General features: G+C 42.5%; 1 protein-coding gene across 1 annotated transcript in view; it reads right to left on the bottom strand.

Moving 5' to 3' along the window:
* Positions 1 to 18,073, bottom strand: part of LOC124034367 (transmembrane protein 132C-like) — a 239,430-nt gene that overhangs the window by 186,954 nt on the left and 34,403 nt on the right. The window contains exon 2 of the mRNA XM_046347473.1: positions 15,745 to 16,633. Within this exon, the coding sequence (XP_046203429.1) occupies positions 15,745 to 16,633 (889 nt within the window). The remainder of the gene's footprint in view (positions 1 to 15,744; positions 16,634 to 18,073) is intronic.

Raw genomic sequence — 18,073 nt, 5'->3', positions numbered from 1 at the left:
ACCAGGCTGGGGAGACCTTCAGGAGGCGTGGTGTTAGGAGGAGCCTGAAAGACCGGGCTGTGGGGGAGCACTGGAGCTCTGGTGCGCAACCTTGGCACCACTTCCCCAGGCTGGACAACTACTCTAGCCCGGACCCTCCAGAGTGCAGGCACAGGTTGAACCGGGCTGTGGGTAAGCACGGGAGATCTAGTGCTTACTACACGCACCTCTCCCTTAGGCTCCACTCTCCCACAGTTGCCCGGCACGAGCGGAGCGCAGGCAGAGGACACACTGCACCCTCCCAGCGCACCGGAGACACAGCACGCAGAGCCGGCGCAGGATAACCTGGACCAAAACTGCGTACCGGCGACCAGACCCGCTGAGCAGGCACCATACGCCCTGGCTCAATGCCCACACTCGCAAGGCACTTTCGGGGGGCTGCCCTATAGCGCACCGGGCTATGGACACGCACTGGCGACACCGTGCGCTTAACCGCATAACACGGTGCCTGTTCAGTAATGCGCTGCTTATAATAAGCACGAGGCGTGAGCTCAGGTCTGCTGCCTGGCTTAGTACCACACCTCGTGTGCCCCCCCCAAAAAAATTTGGGGGCTGCCTCTCGTACCTGTCGCACTGCCGTGCTGGCTCCTCATATTGCCGCCGCTCAGCTCTCGCTGCCTCCAGCTCTGCTTTGGGGCGGAGATTTTCCCCAGCCTGTGCCCAGGGTCCCTCTCCGTTCAGTATCTCCTCCCATGTCCAGGAGTCCTGTGATGCTGGCCTCTGTTGTTGATGCTGCTGCTGCTGTCGTCTCTGTCCTTTACCACGCCGCTTGGTCCGATTTGGGTGGGTGATTCTGTAATGAATTTCCTCCTCCTCTTCCGAAGAGGAGAGGCGAAACGGATCAGAGGACCAATACGCGGCGTGGTAAGTGTCCATGGTTCTTTTTAATACGTTAAGGTACACATGAACAACTGACTACAAAAAACAATAAATGTGAAAACTCAGAACAGTCCTATCTGGTGCAATCACAGAGATAGGAACAATCACCCACAAACACACAGTGAAACCCAGGCTACCTAAGTATGATTCTCAATCAGAGACAACCAATGACACCTGCCTCTGATTGAGAACCATACTAGGCCGAAACATAGAAATTCCCAAAACCTAGAAAAACAAACATAGACTGCCCACCCAACTCACGCCCTGACCATACTAACTAAATACAAAACACAGGAAATAAAGGTCAGAACGTGACACCATGTTCTGTCTCCTAAAGATGAACGTACTTTGGTGCGAAAAGTGCAAAGCAATCCCAGAACAACAGCAAAGGACCTTGTGAAGATGCTGGAGGAAACAGGTACAAAAGTATCTATAACCACAGTAAAACGAGTCATATATCGACATAACCTGAATGGCCGCTCAGCAAGGAAGAAGCCACTGCTCCAAATGACAGTCGTTTAGCTCAGTTACCTTAGATTTCTTGGGAACAGGAACAATGGTGGCCCTCTTGAAGCATGTGGGAACAGCAGACTGGGATAGGGATTGATTGAATATGTCCCTAAACACACCAGCTAGCTGGTCTGCGCATGCTCTGAGGACGCAGCTAGGGATGCCGTCTGGGCCGGCAGCCTTGCGAGGGTTGACACGTTTTAATGTTTTACTCAAGTTGGCTGCGGTGAAGAAGAGACTGCAGGTAGCTGGTTGTTGTGGTGGCACTGTATTGTCCTCAAAGCGAGCAAGAAGTTGTTTAGTTTGTCTGGGAGCAAGACATCATGGTCCACGACTGGGCTGGTTTTCTTTTTGTAGTCTGTGATTGACTGTAGACCCTGCCACATACCTCTTGTCTCTGAGCCGTTGAATTGTGACTCTACTTTGTCTCTATACTGACACTTAGCTTGTTTGATTGCCTTGCGGAGGGAATAGCTACACTGTTTGTATTCGGTCATGTTTTCGGTCACCTTGCCCTGATTAAAAGTAGTGGTTTGCACTTTCAGTTTTGCTTGAATGCTGCCATCAATTCTGGTTGGGGAAGGTTTTAATAGTCGCTGCTGGTACAACATCACCGATGCACTTTCTAATAAACTCACTCACCGAATCAGCATATACATCAACGTTGTTGTTCGACGCTATCCGTAACATTTCTCAGTCCACGTGATCGAAGCAATCTTGAAGCGTGGAATCAGATTGGTCGGACCAGCGTTAAACATACCTGAGCAGGTGCGTTTACCGTTTTAGTTTCTGTCTATAGGCTGGGAGTCGTGGTCAGATTTGCCAAAAGGAGGTCGAGGGATGGCTTTGTATGCGCGTGGAAGTTAGAGTAACAATGATCCAGAATTATCCCAGCCCGGGTTGTGCATTCAATATGCTGAAAAAAATTTAGGGAGCTTTGACTTTTCAGATTTGCCATGTTAAAATCCCCAGCTAAAATAAATGCAGACTCAGGATATGTGGTTTCCAGTTTACATAGAGTTCAATTAAGTTCTTTCAGAGCCGTCGAGGTGTCTGCTTGGGGGGTGGGGGGTGTACACGACTGAGATTATAATCGAAGAGAATTCTGATCTACCCCCCCATCACTACTTCCTAGTTGGCCATACTGATACTCATACAGTACACTGCTGTCGACCAGTCATACATAAGAGGGGTGAGAATTGAGACAGCATTCCCTGATATGGATGAGGAAGATAGGTGAGCTGCACCACCATCACCACAGGGTGCAGGATGTAGTGGGCAGGATTTGAGCCTGCAGGACTAGGTTACTTTGTGCCTGATTCGAGTCTTAAATTAAAAGGGACCAATAAGAAACCCCATCTAAAGGCCTGGAGTAGAATAGAGGTTTAGAGCAAAAGCTGAGTATATGCCTTTCTGTGTTAGGAATTGAAAGAGAGGGACTACAACCAATTCAACAGTAGAGCAATGTTACTGAAGCATTATGGGTCATGCTGTTATATAATCAGAAGTCAAATCTGTCCAGGAAAAACTTAAGAAAGCTAATTAACTCACAGTCAGCCACAGTCCACCACGCACTACCACAGCCCACTCACCAGCCCACTCACCAGCCCACTCACCTGCCAGCATTCAAACACACTCGCCCTGAAGCTATAGTAAAGACCTGGCATCTCTGCGAGTCCCTTCCTCCATTCCCCTCCTCTGAGCATTCTCTGAGTCATAGTATCCTGCACCTGCTGATTTCTTTTTCAGGCCATCGCTGCATACATTAGTTCACTGTCCATCAGCACACATAATGATAATGTGCTTACTGATGCATTGCCTTTTAAAGATGAGGCAAATTTATTCTCCCTAAGTAGTTCATGCTTTTGGCTTTCAGAGTGTGCATCTGGTCCTGCGTGCACACACACAGGACTGTACAGCAGTGTACTCAATCAGGGAAATTGATTGGGGGAGGTGTTTGCCTCTTCAACAACAACAAATGGTGTGCCGACACGAGCGCAGTGGAAGTCTCGGCCCATTGCTCACCCATCTTGGAATACCTGATGGTCAAATGCCAACCCTTTTACTTCCCAAGAGAGTTTTCAGCTGCTATTGTGACTGTTGTATACATTCTGAATAACAAGCAAGGCTATAAACAAGCCTTGGCTATAAACAAGCCTTGCTTGTTTTGCTTGCTAGTGCTTGCTAGTGCTGATTGGAATATGTTCTGAGACTCCACCAATAACATCAATGAGCTAACCACTGGTTTCATTAGGAATTGCATTGGTGATGTTGTCCCCACAATTATTCAGCCCAGACTTGAAATTGAGCTCAGGTGCATCCTGTTTCCATTGATCATTCTTGAGATGTTTCTAAAACTTGATTGGAATCCACCTGCGGTAAATTCAATTGATTAGACATGATTTGGAAAGGCACACACCCATCTATATAAGGTCCCACAGTTGACAGTGCATGTCAGAGCAAAAACCAAGCCATGAGGTTGAAGGAATTGTCCGTAGAGCTCCGATACAGGATCGTGTCAAGTCACACATCTGGGGAAGGATACCAAAAAATGTCTGCAGCATTGAAATGCTAATCCTTTGCACATGAACACTCGCTCCTTTGGGAATGATTGCAAATAATATATTTACACCCATATGTCGTTGTCTTCTGTGTTGGAGAGTCAGTTCATCAGAGTCTCTGGTTACTCATGGTGGTTTCTCGATCGGCGGTTCCTGATAGTGTCTGTTGTAATTGATATTGTTCTTAGAGTAGATGTTTCTCGGTTGTCGGTATTCACATTCCAGGTTAACAATTTCTAGCTGCAGACTAGTAATTGGTATCTATGATTTGCTCTTATTCTTTAGGGATCGATAGTCTGAGTTTAACCATTTCCAGCAGTGTAGCCTATGCTCCACGTGGTATAGTTTTGGTACTCAATATTCGCAATCACAGCGCCAGCTGTGGGTTCACTTAGTCTTTGTACTCAAACCTTTGCCACCTCAGCATGTGTTGTCTGAAGAGGATTTCCTCAGGATAGGGTTGTATTCGTAACAATAGAAGAAGGTGGTTTCATGATGCCAGATCATGTCTGTGCTCACAGGGGTGTGGCCGCTGACTTGTTCAACTTTACAGGGAATACAATTCTCTCAAAATTAAAAGTTAACATCACATAATTTCACAAATAGTTTAATCTCTACTCATTCATTTTATACAACAATTAGATGCAAACACCATAATTGAGAAATGTGCATATTCAGAAATATGGTTGTCTATTTCCTGTCCTTCGTGAGGTCACCAAATGAAACACACTCAACACAACTGTCCCTTAACTGTTATGGCTGCAATCCCACTAACGGGATAAGTGTCATCAACAACCGCTGAATAGCATAGCACTACATTCAAATATTACAAAAAATATGTATATTCATGAAATCACAGCTTAGCCTTTTGTTAATCCACCTGTCGTGTCAGATTTTGAAAATATGCTTTACAGCGAAAGCAATCCAAGCGTTTGTGTAAGTTTATCGATCGCACAACAAAACATTAAGTACACTTAGCATCAGGTCACCTTGTTACGAAAATCAGAAAAGCAATCAAATTAATCGTGTACCTTTGATGATCTTCGGATGTTTTCACTCACGAGACTCCCAGTTACACAACAAATGTTCATTTTGTTCCATAAAGATTATTTTTATATCCAAAATACCTCCGTTTGTTTGGCACGTTATGTTCAGAAATCCACAGGAAAGAGCGGTCACGACAACGCAGTCGAAAATTCAAAATAGTTTCCATAATGTCCACAATCCTCAATCCTCAGGTTGTTTTTAAAATATATAATCAATAATATATCAACCGCAAATGTCTTTCACAGTAGGAAAGGGAAAAGCAATACCTATCCAAACTCTGTTGCGCGAGCAAAACTCATGTGACCACTTGACGCGATGTTATCGTTCTGGCTCATTTTTCAAAATAAAAGCCTGAAACTATGTCTGGAGACTGTTGACACCTTGAGGAAGCGATAGGAAAAGGAATCTGGTTAATATCCCTTTAAATCCAGCAAAGGCAGGCTATGGAACATGGAGTTTTCAAAATAGAAGCCACTTCCTGTTTTGATTTTCCTCAGGGTTTCACCTGCAATATCAGTTCTGATATACTCACAGACAATATTTTGACAGTTTTGGAAACTTTAGAGTGTTTTCTATCCAATACTAATAATAATATGCATATATTAGCAACTGAGACTGAGGAGTGTCCACGGACCCTTCTCACATTCTCACAAGTGGACATATAGTTTCATTTTCCCATTTTGGAGATTTAGGAGTTTGGCCACGTGAAATCCTTTGTTCACTCTGTGGCCTCTCTCTGTATGAAAAGGGGAAGAGTGTCTCCGCCAGGAATTTACGACCGGAGATAACAGAACCAGGGTGTGGGAGAGAGTGGGAGAAGGGGAAGCCACGATCTACACCCAGAAAGGGCCACATCATGACACTTCTATAGAGGTGGCTCGACAGGGTAGACTGAAGCAGTTCTTAAAACAGGCGGGAGACCATGGCAGCAGTTCCTTTGTTGCCAGGAGATTGCAGGATCGTGAATGACCTCAGAGTGAAGGAGGCCAATCTGAAGGGTGATACCGTCGGTCATGCGAATCACAAGACCAGTTCCGAGAGGTTGTCTGTCCAGCGCATTAATCCTAAAGGGAGAATTAACAGGGATTAGTTTGACTTTTAACTGTTGTGCCAATTATTCGTCAATGAAATTCCCTGCAGCCCCCCGAGTCCAATAGTCCCTCCACAAACGGAGTAAACCCATTAGCAGAAAGAAGAGCCGGGATACCAAACTGCCTTTTGGTAATATTCAAAAACGTAGAGGTGCTTACCTCGGCAGAAGTGGAGGGGTTATGGTCAACCCCTCGTGGGGAGCGAATTGGACAGCTAGTGAGTAGGTGGTTACTCTCTCCACAATAGAGGCACAGGTTCACACGTAACCTCCATTGTCTCTCAGCCGGCGTTAGAGGGGCGCGGCCGAGCTGCATGGGTTTGGGGCTATTGGACCGTTGTGGATGAGAGAAGGGCGTGGAAGAATCGCAGGCAATGGGCGACTGCCCAGGGTGATTGCCTATGTACAGGTTACACTGAATGACAAATCCTTGACATTTCACTGGGGAGCCGTCATATTGATTAGGCATGGATCTAGTAGGGAATGAACGAGAGGAGGCTGTGGCACCTGATATTGCTGAAGCAGGAATGGACTAGCGAAGGAGGTCGCAGAGTTCATCAATCCGTTCCTCCTGTCGGGCTAGACGTAGCTGCAATCCACTGAATCCAATTGTCGTTTTTGGGGAGGTATTCTGAAATGAACACGAGGGAGACAGAGAGCTGGTTTCAAGTGCAAAGCGCAGCAGCTGTTTAATGAAGGGGACCATAGGAGGAGGTAGGTAGCTGGGTCCAGGGGCAGGCAAAAGGTCATACATGGTAGGTTAAAAAAATGTCAACAGTACTGGCAGGGAATATGCAAAAGGCGTTGTGAGTGAAGCAGGCAAAAACTATCATACACAGGAGGCGAGAAGGACGGGAAAAACCAGAGCTCTGAAAAAGTGTGTCTCAACAAACAAGCAATACCTCACAGTGATGGGGTGCAAGGAACTGAACTAAATAGTGTGGGATGATGGCATGCAGGTGTGTGAACAGGTGATTAGAATTCCGGTGATTGGGATTTGGAGAGTGAGCTGGGGATCTAAGTGTTTGAGAGTGTGAGTTGGACGCAAACGTTACACACACACTTCCCTATTGCTCCCACAGGCAACAGCTCCAAGTTGTATTTAAATTTGTTTTCAGACAAATGTTTGTAAATTGTTCTTGGTGGAAGGCAAATTATTCAAACAAATTACGAGGGGAGAAGCAACAGTATTTATCTGGCGGTAAAAGTAAACACAGACACACACAAAACAAATCAACATAATGCACAACACCCACATACACACAACCATGCACTGCACAATGCGCACAGACACGCACACATACACAAACACAGTCTCAGTCTATAAAAACCTGAGACCCACCTTGAAAGAAACATGTAATCAAGTGGTGTTATTCCATGCCAATATATTGATTCCAATATTGAATCAGTGCTCTGTTTTCAATCTACCCTGAAGTCACTGCTGTCCCTGATGAAAGAGGCCATGCTAAGGACATCTAATGACACTTTTCTGATCACACAGAGGTTGTTTCAGAAGAACTTCTAAGACGTGATCCTCACTTTATAATGTCTCAGCCTAGTGAGTTTCATCATGAAACACTGCATTGTGTTATTGAGCTACCTTAGATCTAATGCACATCTCCCTGTTCTAGATATGAACTCTGCACTTGTTTGGATGCGGAGGCTACTTTAGATAATTAGACAGGAACATAGTAACCATCCTCTAATAGCAAGTCATTGTGTGACTCCCATCAATCTACGTCAAAATGCAAGCAACCTGGAGAATCCATTGATGTTGATCAACAGTACATAGGCTACAAAGAAAGTCTGGTCGGCGGTTAGCATGCTGAGTGATTGAATTGCTTGTAAGTAGGGCACTTTTATTTAGTGAACTTGCCTTTCTTTATGGTACTGTATGCTTTTGTCCTGGGGAAAATATCATTTTAAGTCTGTATTCTAGCTATTGTTGAAAATCTGATTTGCATATAAACCATCTAATACTGAGGGATAGTAAATTATCAATGACTTATAACCATACTAGTCTTACACTGATTGCTGAAAACATATTATGCTAATGACTTCATGTTATGTATTACTTGCATTATGTTAATTGTCCTTCAATTTGTGGATGCTAGGCTTATTCCTATGCTTTTTTTTCTAATTTTTCTCTTTTGAAAGGAGATGAATTGGCCCAGTTGCAGGAATCCAATACACATAAACAAGATGAAATGGCATAATTGGACTTGATAGTGCAATCAGTTGTGTAGACATTCTGTTACTACCCACTCATCAATTTAACACAGCATGAAAATATCAAGTGAGAATCAACTATGAAGAATAAACAATTATCAGGCCTAATCCAGTTCAGTCATATTCAGTCCAGAATGTTTGTTATGGTGTACAGCAATGTTCCTCTGATTTCAAAACTTGTTCAAGTTGTTTAGATACATTACGGTAATTGCCATTGGTAATTGCAAATCTCAACACTGACTCATGTTAGCAGTATTGAATCAACCAATACTCATATTGAGAGTAGCATTCAAAATGACGGACACTTTTGTAATTAAATACGGGGACAATTTCCGATCATGCAAAAATATACCATGGTGAAAAGAATTCTTCCTTTGGGAGACTGGAAGCAAGAGAGACTGTATATGTCTCAGCCTATAGAGAGTAATTTGTCATTCAGTGGTCATTTGGACTCTGAACAGCTCCAAGTAGTCAGGCCTTTGTGATCTGGTGGAGGAGATTGTTCCATCTGAAACCAAGGTAAAGGTATGGACAAATATGTTTCTTCCAAAGGATAGATTGTCAAGTTTGATCACTTTTCTCTCCTGTTATTAAATAAGGTGAAGTTCAAAAAATCTGCACAATCACTTCACAATCCATATTAGATTCTTTCAATCTGCTTGTTTATGTTGTCAGTCTGAATTAACTTGAAAGTACACAAATTAGAGTAAAGATAGAATCTTTCCTTCTGAGTTTTTAATCACCCATGGATCTTGGCCAGATCCTAACTTCCTTCTATTCCAATCACACTAGACATGTTGTAACAAGACGAAAATATTCAAGAGGGTCCAGAAATTAGGTGTCAATCAAACAACCCATTGGCTGGCTATGATTGTACTTGAGTTCTCATCTCTGGTTTCTGTCACAGCATGAGTCTCTGAATAAACATGGAGTTGAGGGAGGTGAAGATTGAGAGTGGGAATCAGAGGATAAGGATAAAGTTGTTTACAGTACCACTGACAGGCTGTAATTACATTGAGCTTGATCTGTATACTGCTGAATGAAGTGGCTCATAGTAGGTTACTGTTTACTATGTAGAGAGACTACGGGCACTATTTTTGGCTGGCGGTAGGAAGGCACAAGTGTCAAACGCATGTCAGTTTGCAATTTCGTAATGTAAAAACTGGCACACTGCCATATATTTCCATCGCTGTCCATTAAACCGCTCGCATGTGCGGTGCGCATTGTAGAATGGTGTCATTCGTGTGTAGACCTAGCACTGTGTGCACGTTGCTGCACCTAAAATGTGAAGAAATAATCATTTATGAAGATTTTAAGCTAAACATTCTGATCTGTTCCATCAGCCTTATTAATTGATACGGCATATACCTCCACTACACTATTTTCATATGCATTGTGGGGATTAAGAAGTGAGTATACACAATGCCCACTGAAAAATAAGTGGGTAAATGGTGTATAACTGCATATACCCTTCACTACACCACTTACACCAGGTTCGGTAATTTACCTGTCTCAGCTCTCCTGCGCTGAGTTTGGAGGGGAGGAAATATTTGAGGTGTGTCCTTAAAAACGTGTGCACAACTAGGGATATTTAAGACCTACTAAAAGCTGGTCTTAGCAGTAACGCATTTGATTATGGCATTGATTTTGCCAGCGGAGGTGCACACACAGTACATCAACAATGTTTTATTAAAATATCACAAGCAGCAAAACAGTCGACAGACATTCCTTTTTTATTTACAGTGCCTTGCGAAAGTATTCGGCCCCCTTGAACTTTGCGACCTTTTGCCACATTTCAGGCTTCAAACATAAAGATATAAAACTGTATTTTTTTGTGAAGAATCAACAACAAGTGGGACACAGTCATGAAGTGGAACAACATTTATTGGATATTTCAAACTTTTTTAACAAATCAAAAACTGAAAAATTGGGCGTGCAAAATGATTCAGCCCCCTTTAGTTAATACTTTGTAGTGCCACCTTTTGCTGCGATTACAGCTGTAAGTCGCTTGGGGTATGTCTCTATCAGTTTTGCACATCGAGAGACCTACATTTTTTCCCATTCCTCCTTACAAAACAGCTCGAGCTCAGTGAGGTTGGATGGAGAGCATTTGTGAACAGCAGTTTTCAGTTCTTTCCACAGATTCTCAATTGGATTCAGGTCTGGACTTTGCCTTGGCCATTCTAACACCTGGATATGTTTATTATTGAACCATTCCATTGTAGATTTTGCTTTATGTTTTGGATCATTGTCTTGTTGGAAGACAAATCTCCATCCCAGTCTCAGGTCTTTTGCAGACTCCATCAGGTTTTCTTCCAGAATGGTCCTGTATCTGGATCCATCCATCTTCCCATCAATTTGAACCATCTTCCCTGTCCCTGCTGAAGAAAAGCAGGCCCAAACCATGATGCTGCCACCACCATGTTTGACAGTGGGGATGGTGTGGTCAGGGTGATGAGCTGTGTTGCTTTTATGCCAAACATAACATTTTGCATTGTTGCCAAAAAGTTCAATTTTGGTTTCATTTGACCAGAGCACCTTCTTCCACATGTTTGATGTGCCTCCCAGGTGGCTTGTGGCAAACTTTAAACGACACTTTTTATGGATATCTTTAAGAAATGGCTTTCTTCGTGCCACTCTTCCATAAAGGCCAGATTTGTGCAATATACGACTGATTGTTGTCCTATGGACAGAGTCTCCCACCTCAGCTGTAGATCTCTGCAGTTCATCCAGAGTGATCATGGGCCTCTTGGCTGCATCTCTGATCAGTCTTCTCCTTGTATGAGCTGAAAGTTTAGAGGGACGGCCAGGTCTTGGTAGATTTGCAGTGGTCTGATACTCCTTCCATTTCAATATTATCGCTTGCACAGTGCTCCTTGGGATGTTTAAAGCTTGGGAAATCTTTTTGTATCCAAATCCGGCTTTAAACGTCTTCACAACAGTATCTCGGACCTGCCTGGTGTGTTCCTTGTTCTTCATGATGCTCTCTGCGCTTTTAACGGACCTCTGAGACTATCAGAGTGCAGGTGCATTTATACGGAGACTTGATTACACACAGGTGGATTGTATTTATCATCATTAGTCATTTAGGTCAACATTGGATCATTCAGAGATCTTCACTGAACTTCTGGAGAGAGTTTGCTGCACTGAAAGTAAAGGGGCTGAATAATTTTGCACGCCCTATTTTTCAGTTTTTGATTTGTTAAAAAAGTTTGAAATATCCAATAAATGTCGTTCCACTTCATGATTGTGTCCCACTTGTTGTTGATTCTTCACAAAAAAATACAGTTTTATATCTTTATGTTTGAAGCCTGAAATGTGGCAAAATGTCGCAAAGTTCAAGGGGGTCGAATACTTTCGCAAGGCACTGTATTGTATATTATCTTTGTCCAGCTCCTGTGAAACATTTGGACTCATTATGTGTGATGGCCATTGCATGAAAAGTGTCAAAGAAGCCTGTTTAGGAACATCAAGATATTTAAAAAAGCTGCTTATGGTTTTTCATTGATCATTTTGTAAAAATGCTATGGACCTAACTGTTAATCGCGGGAATTCCGATTGCTGTCCATGGTGCTGAATAACCTTATAGACTATATTTTCCTCTTTGTTTGTTTACCTTTCACATGGGAAAGTCACTAATGGCCATTTCAAAGGCGATGGTAAGCTATAGCTATGTATATTTGGGTCATTAAACTGTGAGTGAACATTCCCTCTCTCTCTTTATATTGGATAATTTCCCAGCTCCTGTGAAAATGTTGGAAGTGCGTAAAACTCTCCATAGTCTACGTTGTCTTAGGCCCAATGTTATACGCCCACAGAGAGCAATAATGGTGCTTGTAACTGTATTTAGACAGAGCCTATTTAAAACAAGTTGTCGTTTAATTTTATTAGAATCTGATTTGAATTATTCACTGTCTTTTTAGTTCTTATCAATAGTTAATTTAATCTTGATCACTGACAACATTTGGCATTTCCATGGCTCAGACATAATGCATTTTACAGTAGGGCTATTTCAGTGTGAATGCTATGTTAACAATATACTTCCATATTGAAGCCATGCAATTACTGTTCAAAAACATTTTGTTATTTTATTTTGTAGGCTATTTAACAAACTAGTCTATAACAGACTAACATTCAAATTGCCATTGATGACAACGCAATACATAAAATACCATAAATACACAACTTAAAGCAACCACGTGCAGTTGAAGTCAGAAGTTTACATACATTTAAGTTGGAGTCATTAAAACTTGTTTGTCAACCACTCCGGTTAGCATGTCTACTTTGTGCATGACACGATAACTTTTTCCAACCATTGTTTACAGACAGATTATTTCACTTATAATTCACTCTATCACAAATGCAGTGGGTCAGAAGTTTACATACACTAAGTTGACTGTACCTTTAAACAGCTTGGAAAATTCCAGAAAATGACGTCATGGCTTCAGAAGCTTCTGATAGGCTAATTGACATCATTTGAGTCAATTGGAGGTGTACCTGTGTTTGTATTTCAAGGCCTACATTCAAACTCAGTGCTTATTTGCTTGACATCATGGGAAAATCAAAATAAATCAGAAAAAAAATGTTTGTAGACCTCCACAAGTCTGGTTCATCCTTGGGAGCAATTTCCAAACACCTGAAGGTACCACGTTCATCTGTACAAACAATATTACGCAAGTATAAACACCATGGGATCACGCAGCCGTCATACCGCTCAGGAAAGAGACACATTCTGTCTCCTAGAGATGAACGTACTTTGGTGCGTCAAGTGCAAATCAATCCCAGAACAACAGCAAAGAACCTTGTAAAGATGCTGGAGGAAACAGGTACAAAATTATCTATATCCACAGTAAAACAAGTCCTATATCGATATAACCTGAAAGGCCGCTCAGCAAGGAAGAAGCCACTGCTCCAAAAACACCATAAAAAATCCAGACTACGGTTTGCAACTGCACATGAGGAGAAAGATCATACTTTTTGGAGAAATGTCCTCTGGTCTGTTGAAACAAAAATAGAACTGTTTGGCCATAATGACCATCGTTCGGGGGAAAAAGGGGGAGGCTTGCAAGCCGAAGAACACCATCCCAACCGTCAAGCACAGGGGTGGCAGCATCATTCCCGCACCTGTTCCCGATTTTCCCTGATTAGAGTCCGACTCCTGTCGTGTTTTTGCCGTGATTGTGTATCACCCTGTCCTGTCGTGTTTTGTGCCTTCATCAGATGCTGCGTGTGGGGGTGCTTTGCTGCAGGAGGGACTGGTGCACTTCACAAAATAGGTGGCATCATGAGGTAGGAAAATTATGTGGATATATTGAAGCAACATCTCAAGATATCAGTCAGGAAGTTAAAGCTTGGTTGCAAATGCGGTTTCCAAATGGTCAATGACCCCGAAATGGTGGCAAAATGGCCTAAGGACAACAAAGTCAAGGTATTGGAGTGGTATCACAAAGCCCTGACCTCAATCCCATAGAAAATTTGTGGGTAGAACTAAAAAAAAGTCTGTGAGCAAGGAGGCCTACAAACCTGACTCAGTTACACCAGCTCTGTCAGGAGGAATGGGCCAAAATTCACCCAAAATATTGTGGGAAGCTTGTGGAAGGCTACCCGAAACGTTTGAACCAAGTTAAACAATTTAAAGGCAGTGCTACCAAATACTAATTGAGTGTATGTAAACTTCTGACCCACTGGGAATGTGACGAAAGAAATTAAAGCTGAAATAAATAATTCTCTCTACTATTATTCTGACATTTCACAATCTTAAAATAAACTGGTGATCCTAACTGACCTAAAACAGGGAACTGTAACTTGGATTAAATGTCAGGAACTGTGGAAAAACAGAGTTTAAATGTATTTGGCTAAGGTGTATGTAAATGTCCGACTTCAACTGTATTTAGCCGTTCTGATTGGCCAGTGAGTGGTCAAGCCTCAACACAACTTCAACTGTATTTAGCCGTTCTGATTGGCCAGTGAGTGGTCAAGCCTCAACACAACTTCAACTTGTTATTGAATCAAAACCCAGCCTGTTCGCGCCTCCACTTGCTACTATGCCCGTATTCTGGTTGTGAAAATAGTACAAATAAGACACCATGCAGCCAGTGGTGGTGGAAGTTGAGGGACTGAGAACAGAAACCATAATAACGGTGTGTATGAAGAGATCTAAGTATTTTCTTGTCCTGGTGATTGGGCATGACACATGTACACACGAGGACACTCTTATCAACTAGTAACATGCAGAGGCCTGAAACCAAAGGTCTCTCCATATCTGAATCTCTCAGCTGGCCAGTACAGACTGGTAATCACAAAATACACTACTGCCAAATATAAACACCACAGGCTAAGTCTGTGTGACCAGTTTTTTATTAATGGGATAAAAAAAAAGAATTATTTACAAACTTACCATTAGCTCATCTCACCAGAATAAATATCTGGTGATTAAATGTTATGTTCTAGTTTTCATTTAGATTATAATTTAGATTTCATGTGAAAGTCAGAGATCGCTGAGAGAGATATTCAACATCAAATCTAGACTCTGAGAACAATGGAATATATTGAACATTTATGACAACTTGTCCTCTATTTCCATGGTTCAGGATGAGAAAAGTATTGTGTAACTAACTTAAACTAGTTTCAGCATTTCCACTCACCTACTCAGAAAACAATCCAATCAGCCAGTTGACTTGTTTTCATTGACACAGGTTGACAAATTGGCTTGACCCTAAGTCACGACATCTCTTATGGTTTATAAATGTTCCCAACCAGTGTGATTAAGATCAGGCTTTCAGTCATTACGCTAATGGCAATGCATTTTAATTAATGACATCCTCATTTGCATTGTGTGTTAATTATCTAAATCACTTAATCTCATCTGCACATTCTAATTACAATTTACAGCTTCAATGAATCTGACAATTTATCTGAGATAGAGATGCTCCACTCCCTGTTTTCACGGAGTTATATAAGCTTGGCGAAAATGAGTAAAGTAACTTTCATTTTGGAGACCGCAAAAACACTGAGGTAACTTTATAATTAAATCAGAACTAACAGCCAAACTACCAAACGTAACACTTGCCCTATACTCCTTGCTAATTGAATTACAACTAGGGTGTATTAAATTACAACTGTTGTTTTATTTCTTTACCTACCTATTGTTCACCTTTTTTGCACTATTGGTTAGAGCTTGTAAGTAAGCATTTCACTGTAAGGTCTACTACACCTGTTGTATTCAGCGCACGTGACAAATACAATTGAATTTGATTTGTATTACAAAGAGTTGTTCATTTCTCAAAGACTTCACTCTTTAATACAGCATTGCAGAGACACTTTGTATGAAGATATGCACAGGTCTAATGATTAACTTTTCATATCAGAGCATGTACAGTATTGTCTTACCTTAGAGTGAACATTTCCACAGGAGAGAAGGCTGAGGCAGTGATGAAGGCAGAGACAGTGTCCCTCTGCCTCATGGGCATGGCTGGCACCATGACCAGGAAGTTACTATCCAGCCTGTGTTCAGTCAGGAAAGGAGTGGCAGGGATCTGGTACAGACGCACACTGCCGATCCTCCTCATGGGGGTGGAGGTGGATGAGCCGAACAGACCCTCCTGATCCGAGCGGATGGAGTTGCCTTTCCGGGCCTCCTCCAAGTGGCACTCCCCTTCCTCTGTTGACTGTAACATGTAGTAGAGCTCCACGGTGGTTCCCTCGGCCAACTCTATGGTCCTTTGACGCCCAGGCACTACGCTGGGGGGGCTGAACCAGCCAGCCAGGGGCTCCAGCTCAGCTACACACAGCCCCAGTTCCCCCTTCAGCTGGCAGGTGCCACGCACCTCCTGGGTCTCATGGAAGGCAAACATGCGTACGCAGGGCAGCTTGTCGATGGCGCTGTAGTCGTCCCAGTCCCTGCCGGCCACATAGAACAGCACTTGGACCCTGGGCTTGGCCAGGTAGATCCTTTCCTGAATGATGAAGGTCTGAACCTTCCAGTTGAAGGTGAACATGGAGGACGCCACAAAGGCTCCAGGGTGCTGGATGAGCTCCGGGGGGACAGGCTGCTCCACAGAGAGGGGTCCATAGCTGGCGTTTACTGAGGGCATGCTGCGGGCCTGATAAATGAAGAAGGGCTCTGTTCGCGACAGCAGGCTGGAGTTCCTCATAAACTCCTGGTTGGCCTCCTTCAGGAAGAAGGCAGACTCTGCGTTGACCACCTGGTAGTTGACAGGCAAGTAGGTGGGGATGGACGAAAACCTCTGCAATCCCTCCAAGACTCGACAGTCTGCTACTACAAGACAGAAAAGAAGGGCTGAGTCAGGACAAGCTCAGACAATGCTTGCTTGTTCTACATCCTGTAAATTTCCTCTAAAGCTTCCCTCGGGTAAAACTAGAATGGCTATTTGGACTGGAGTTTAACAGACAGACCTGATAGAACTACACACAGACAGCAGAGATGACACTGACTAATGTAAGCTACTGTCAGGCCTACTTTACAATACATTTAATTATGTTGTAGATGTAATTTCATGGTATACGGTTATTGTAATGTTTTGATATTCTTAAAATGAAGGAAACTAACTCCATGAGTCAGGACCATTGCACATTACATTACCATCCATATATTTTCTCATTTTATAATAAAACAATAATAATAATACATATTGATTTGAAATTCACAAAGACCGAAATGGTCACATTTCTGGGAAGCACATCTGGAATAACCACATCATAAGTTTTGGTCAATGATATTCTACTTAGAACTAGTATCTTTTTCATGCTTTGCTGCCCCCTCCCCCGCTCCCTTCATGTTGGCTGCACCTAACATTCAAAATATTCTGCTCTGAAAACGGAGTGAGATCCAATTATATTGAACCTCTGGTAAATCAATCTTTCAGCTGAGCTCAGCTCATGCTCCAGATGGAAGGGAAATATGCAATATTCTAGTGTGAGAACAAAGAGTACTGCACAAAGCCAGAGAGGTGCCGACGGAGAGTAGAGGCACCAACACAGACGACACCAACAGTATGATGACAAGATTATCAACACAGATTGTGATAAAACAAGAACAAGTAAACATTTAAATATGTATAATGTTCATGAAAAGCTCAGGTATAATTATCACATTGCAACTCTCATGAAAGATGATTTTAAGTAGATGTATGTATGTACCTACAATTCACTATGTGTTAAAGCTGAAATTCTGTACTTTTTCGGGTGACCCGATCAAATTCACATAGAAATGTGAGTTATAAATCTGTCATTCTCATTGAACCAAGTCTAACAAGCGGCAGATCTGTTCAATGTGCGCTATTTCTATGCATCCCGTTCTTAAATTTGTTTATTTGCATCTTTTACCTTCAGTTTTGTACAGCAGCTTCAAACAGCTGAAAACAATATTTTCGGTTATTGAAAATATGTTTTAGGTGGTAAAGTGATTTTCTACACTATACACTGCTTGTTTTGTCACAAACTGAAATTAGGCAAACTATTCGAATTTTAGCAACCAGGAAATGGCGGAGCTATTTCTGAATATATCACCTTTAAATAAGCAAGATGTACATGAACATACTGTATGAATGAATGTAATCATTGGAGTTTATGTATATAATGTGGAGTAATCATGAGTTGTTTCTGGTGGGCCATTGTTAACAGGTCCCACTCCATGATGGCCTGTGTGATGAGGGAGAAAACACGACACTGGTAAAAAGGTTTTAATCACCCAAAGAGT

Source organism: Oncorhynchus gorbuscha, linkage group LG04, assembly GCF_021184085.1.
Source record: "Oncorhynchus gorbuscha isolate QuinsamMale2020 ecotype Even-year linkage group LG04, OgorEven_v1.0, whole genome shotgun sequence".
In the NCBI taxonomy this organism is placed as follows: Eukaryota; Metazoa; Chordata; class Actinopteri; order Salmoniformes; family Salmonidae; genus Oncorhynchus; species Oncorhynchus gorbuscha.
This window is presented reverse-complemented; position numbering and strand designations above follow the sequence as displayed.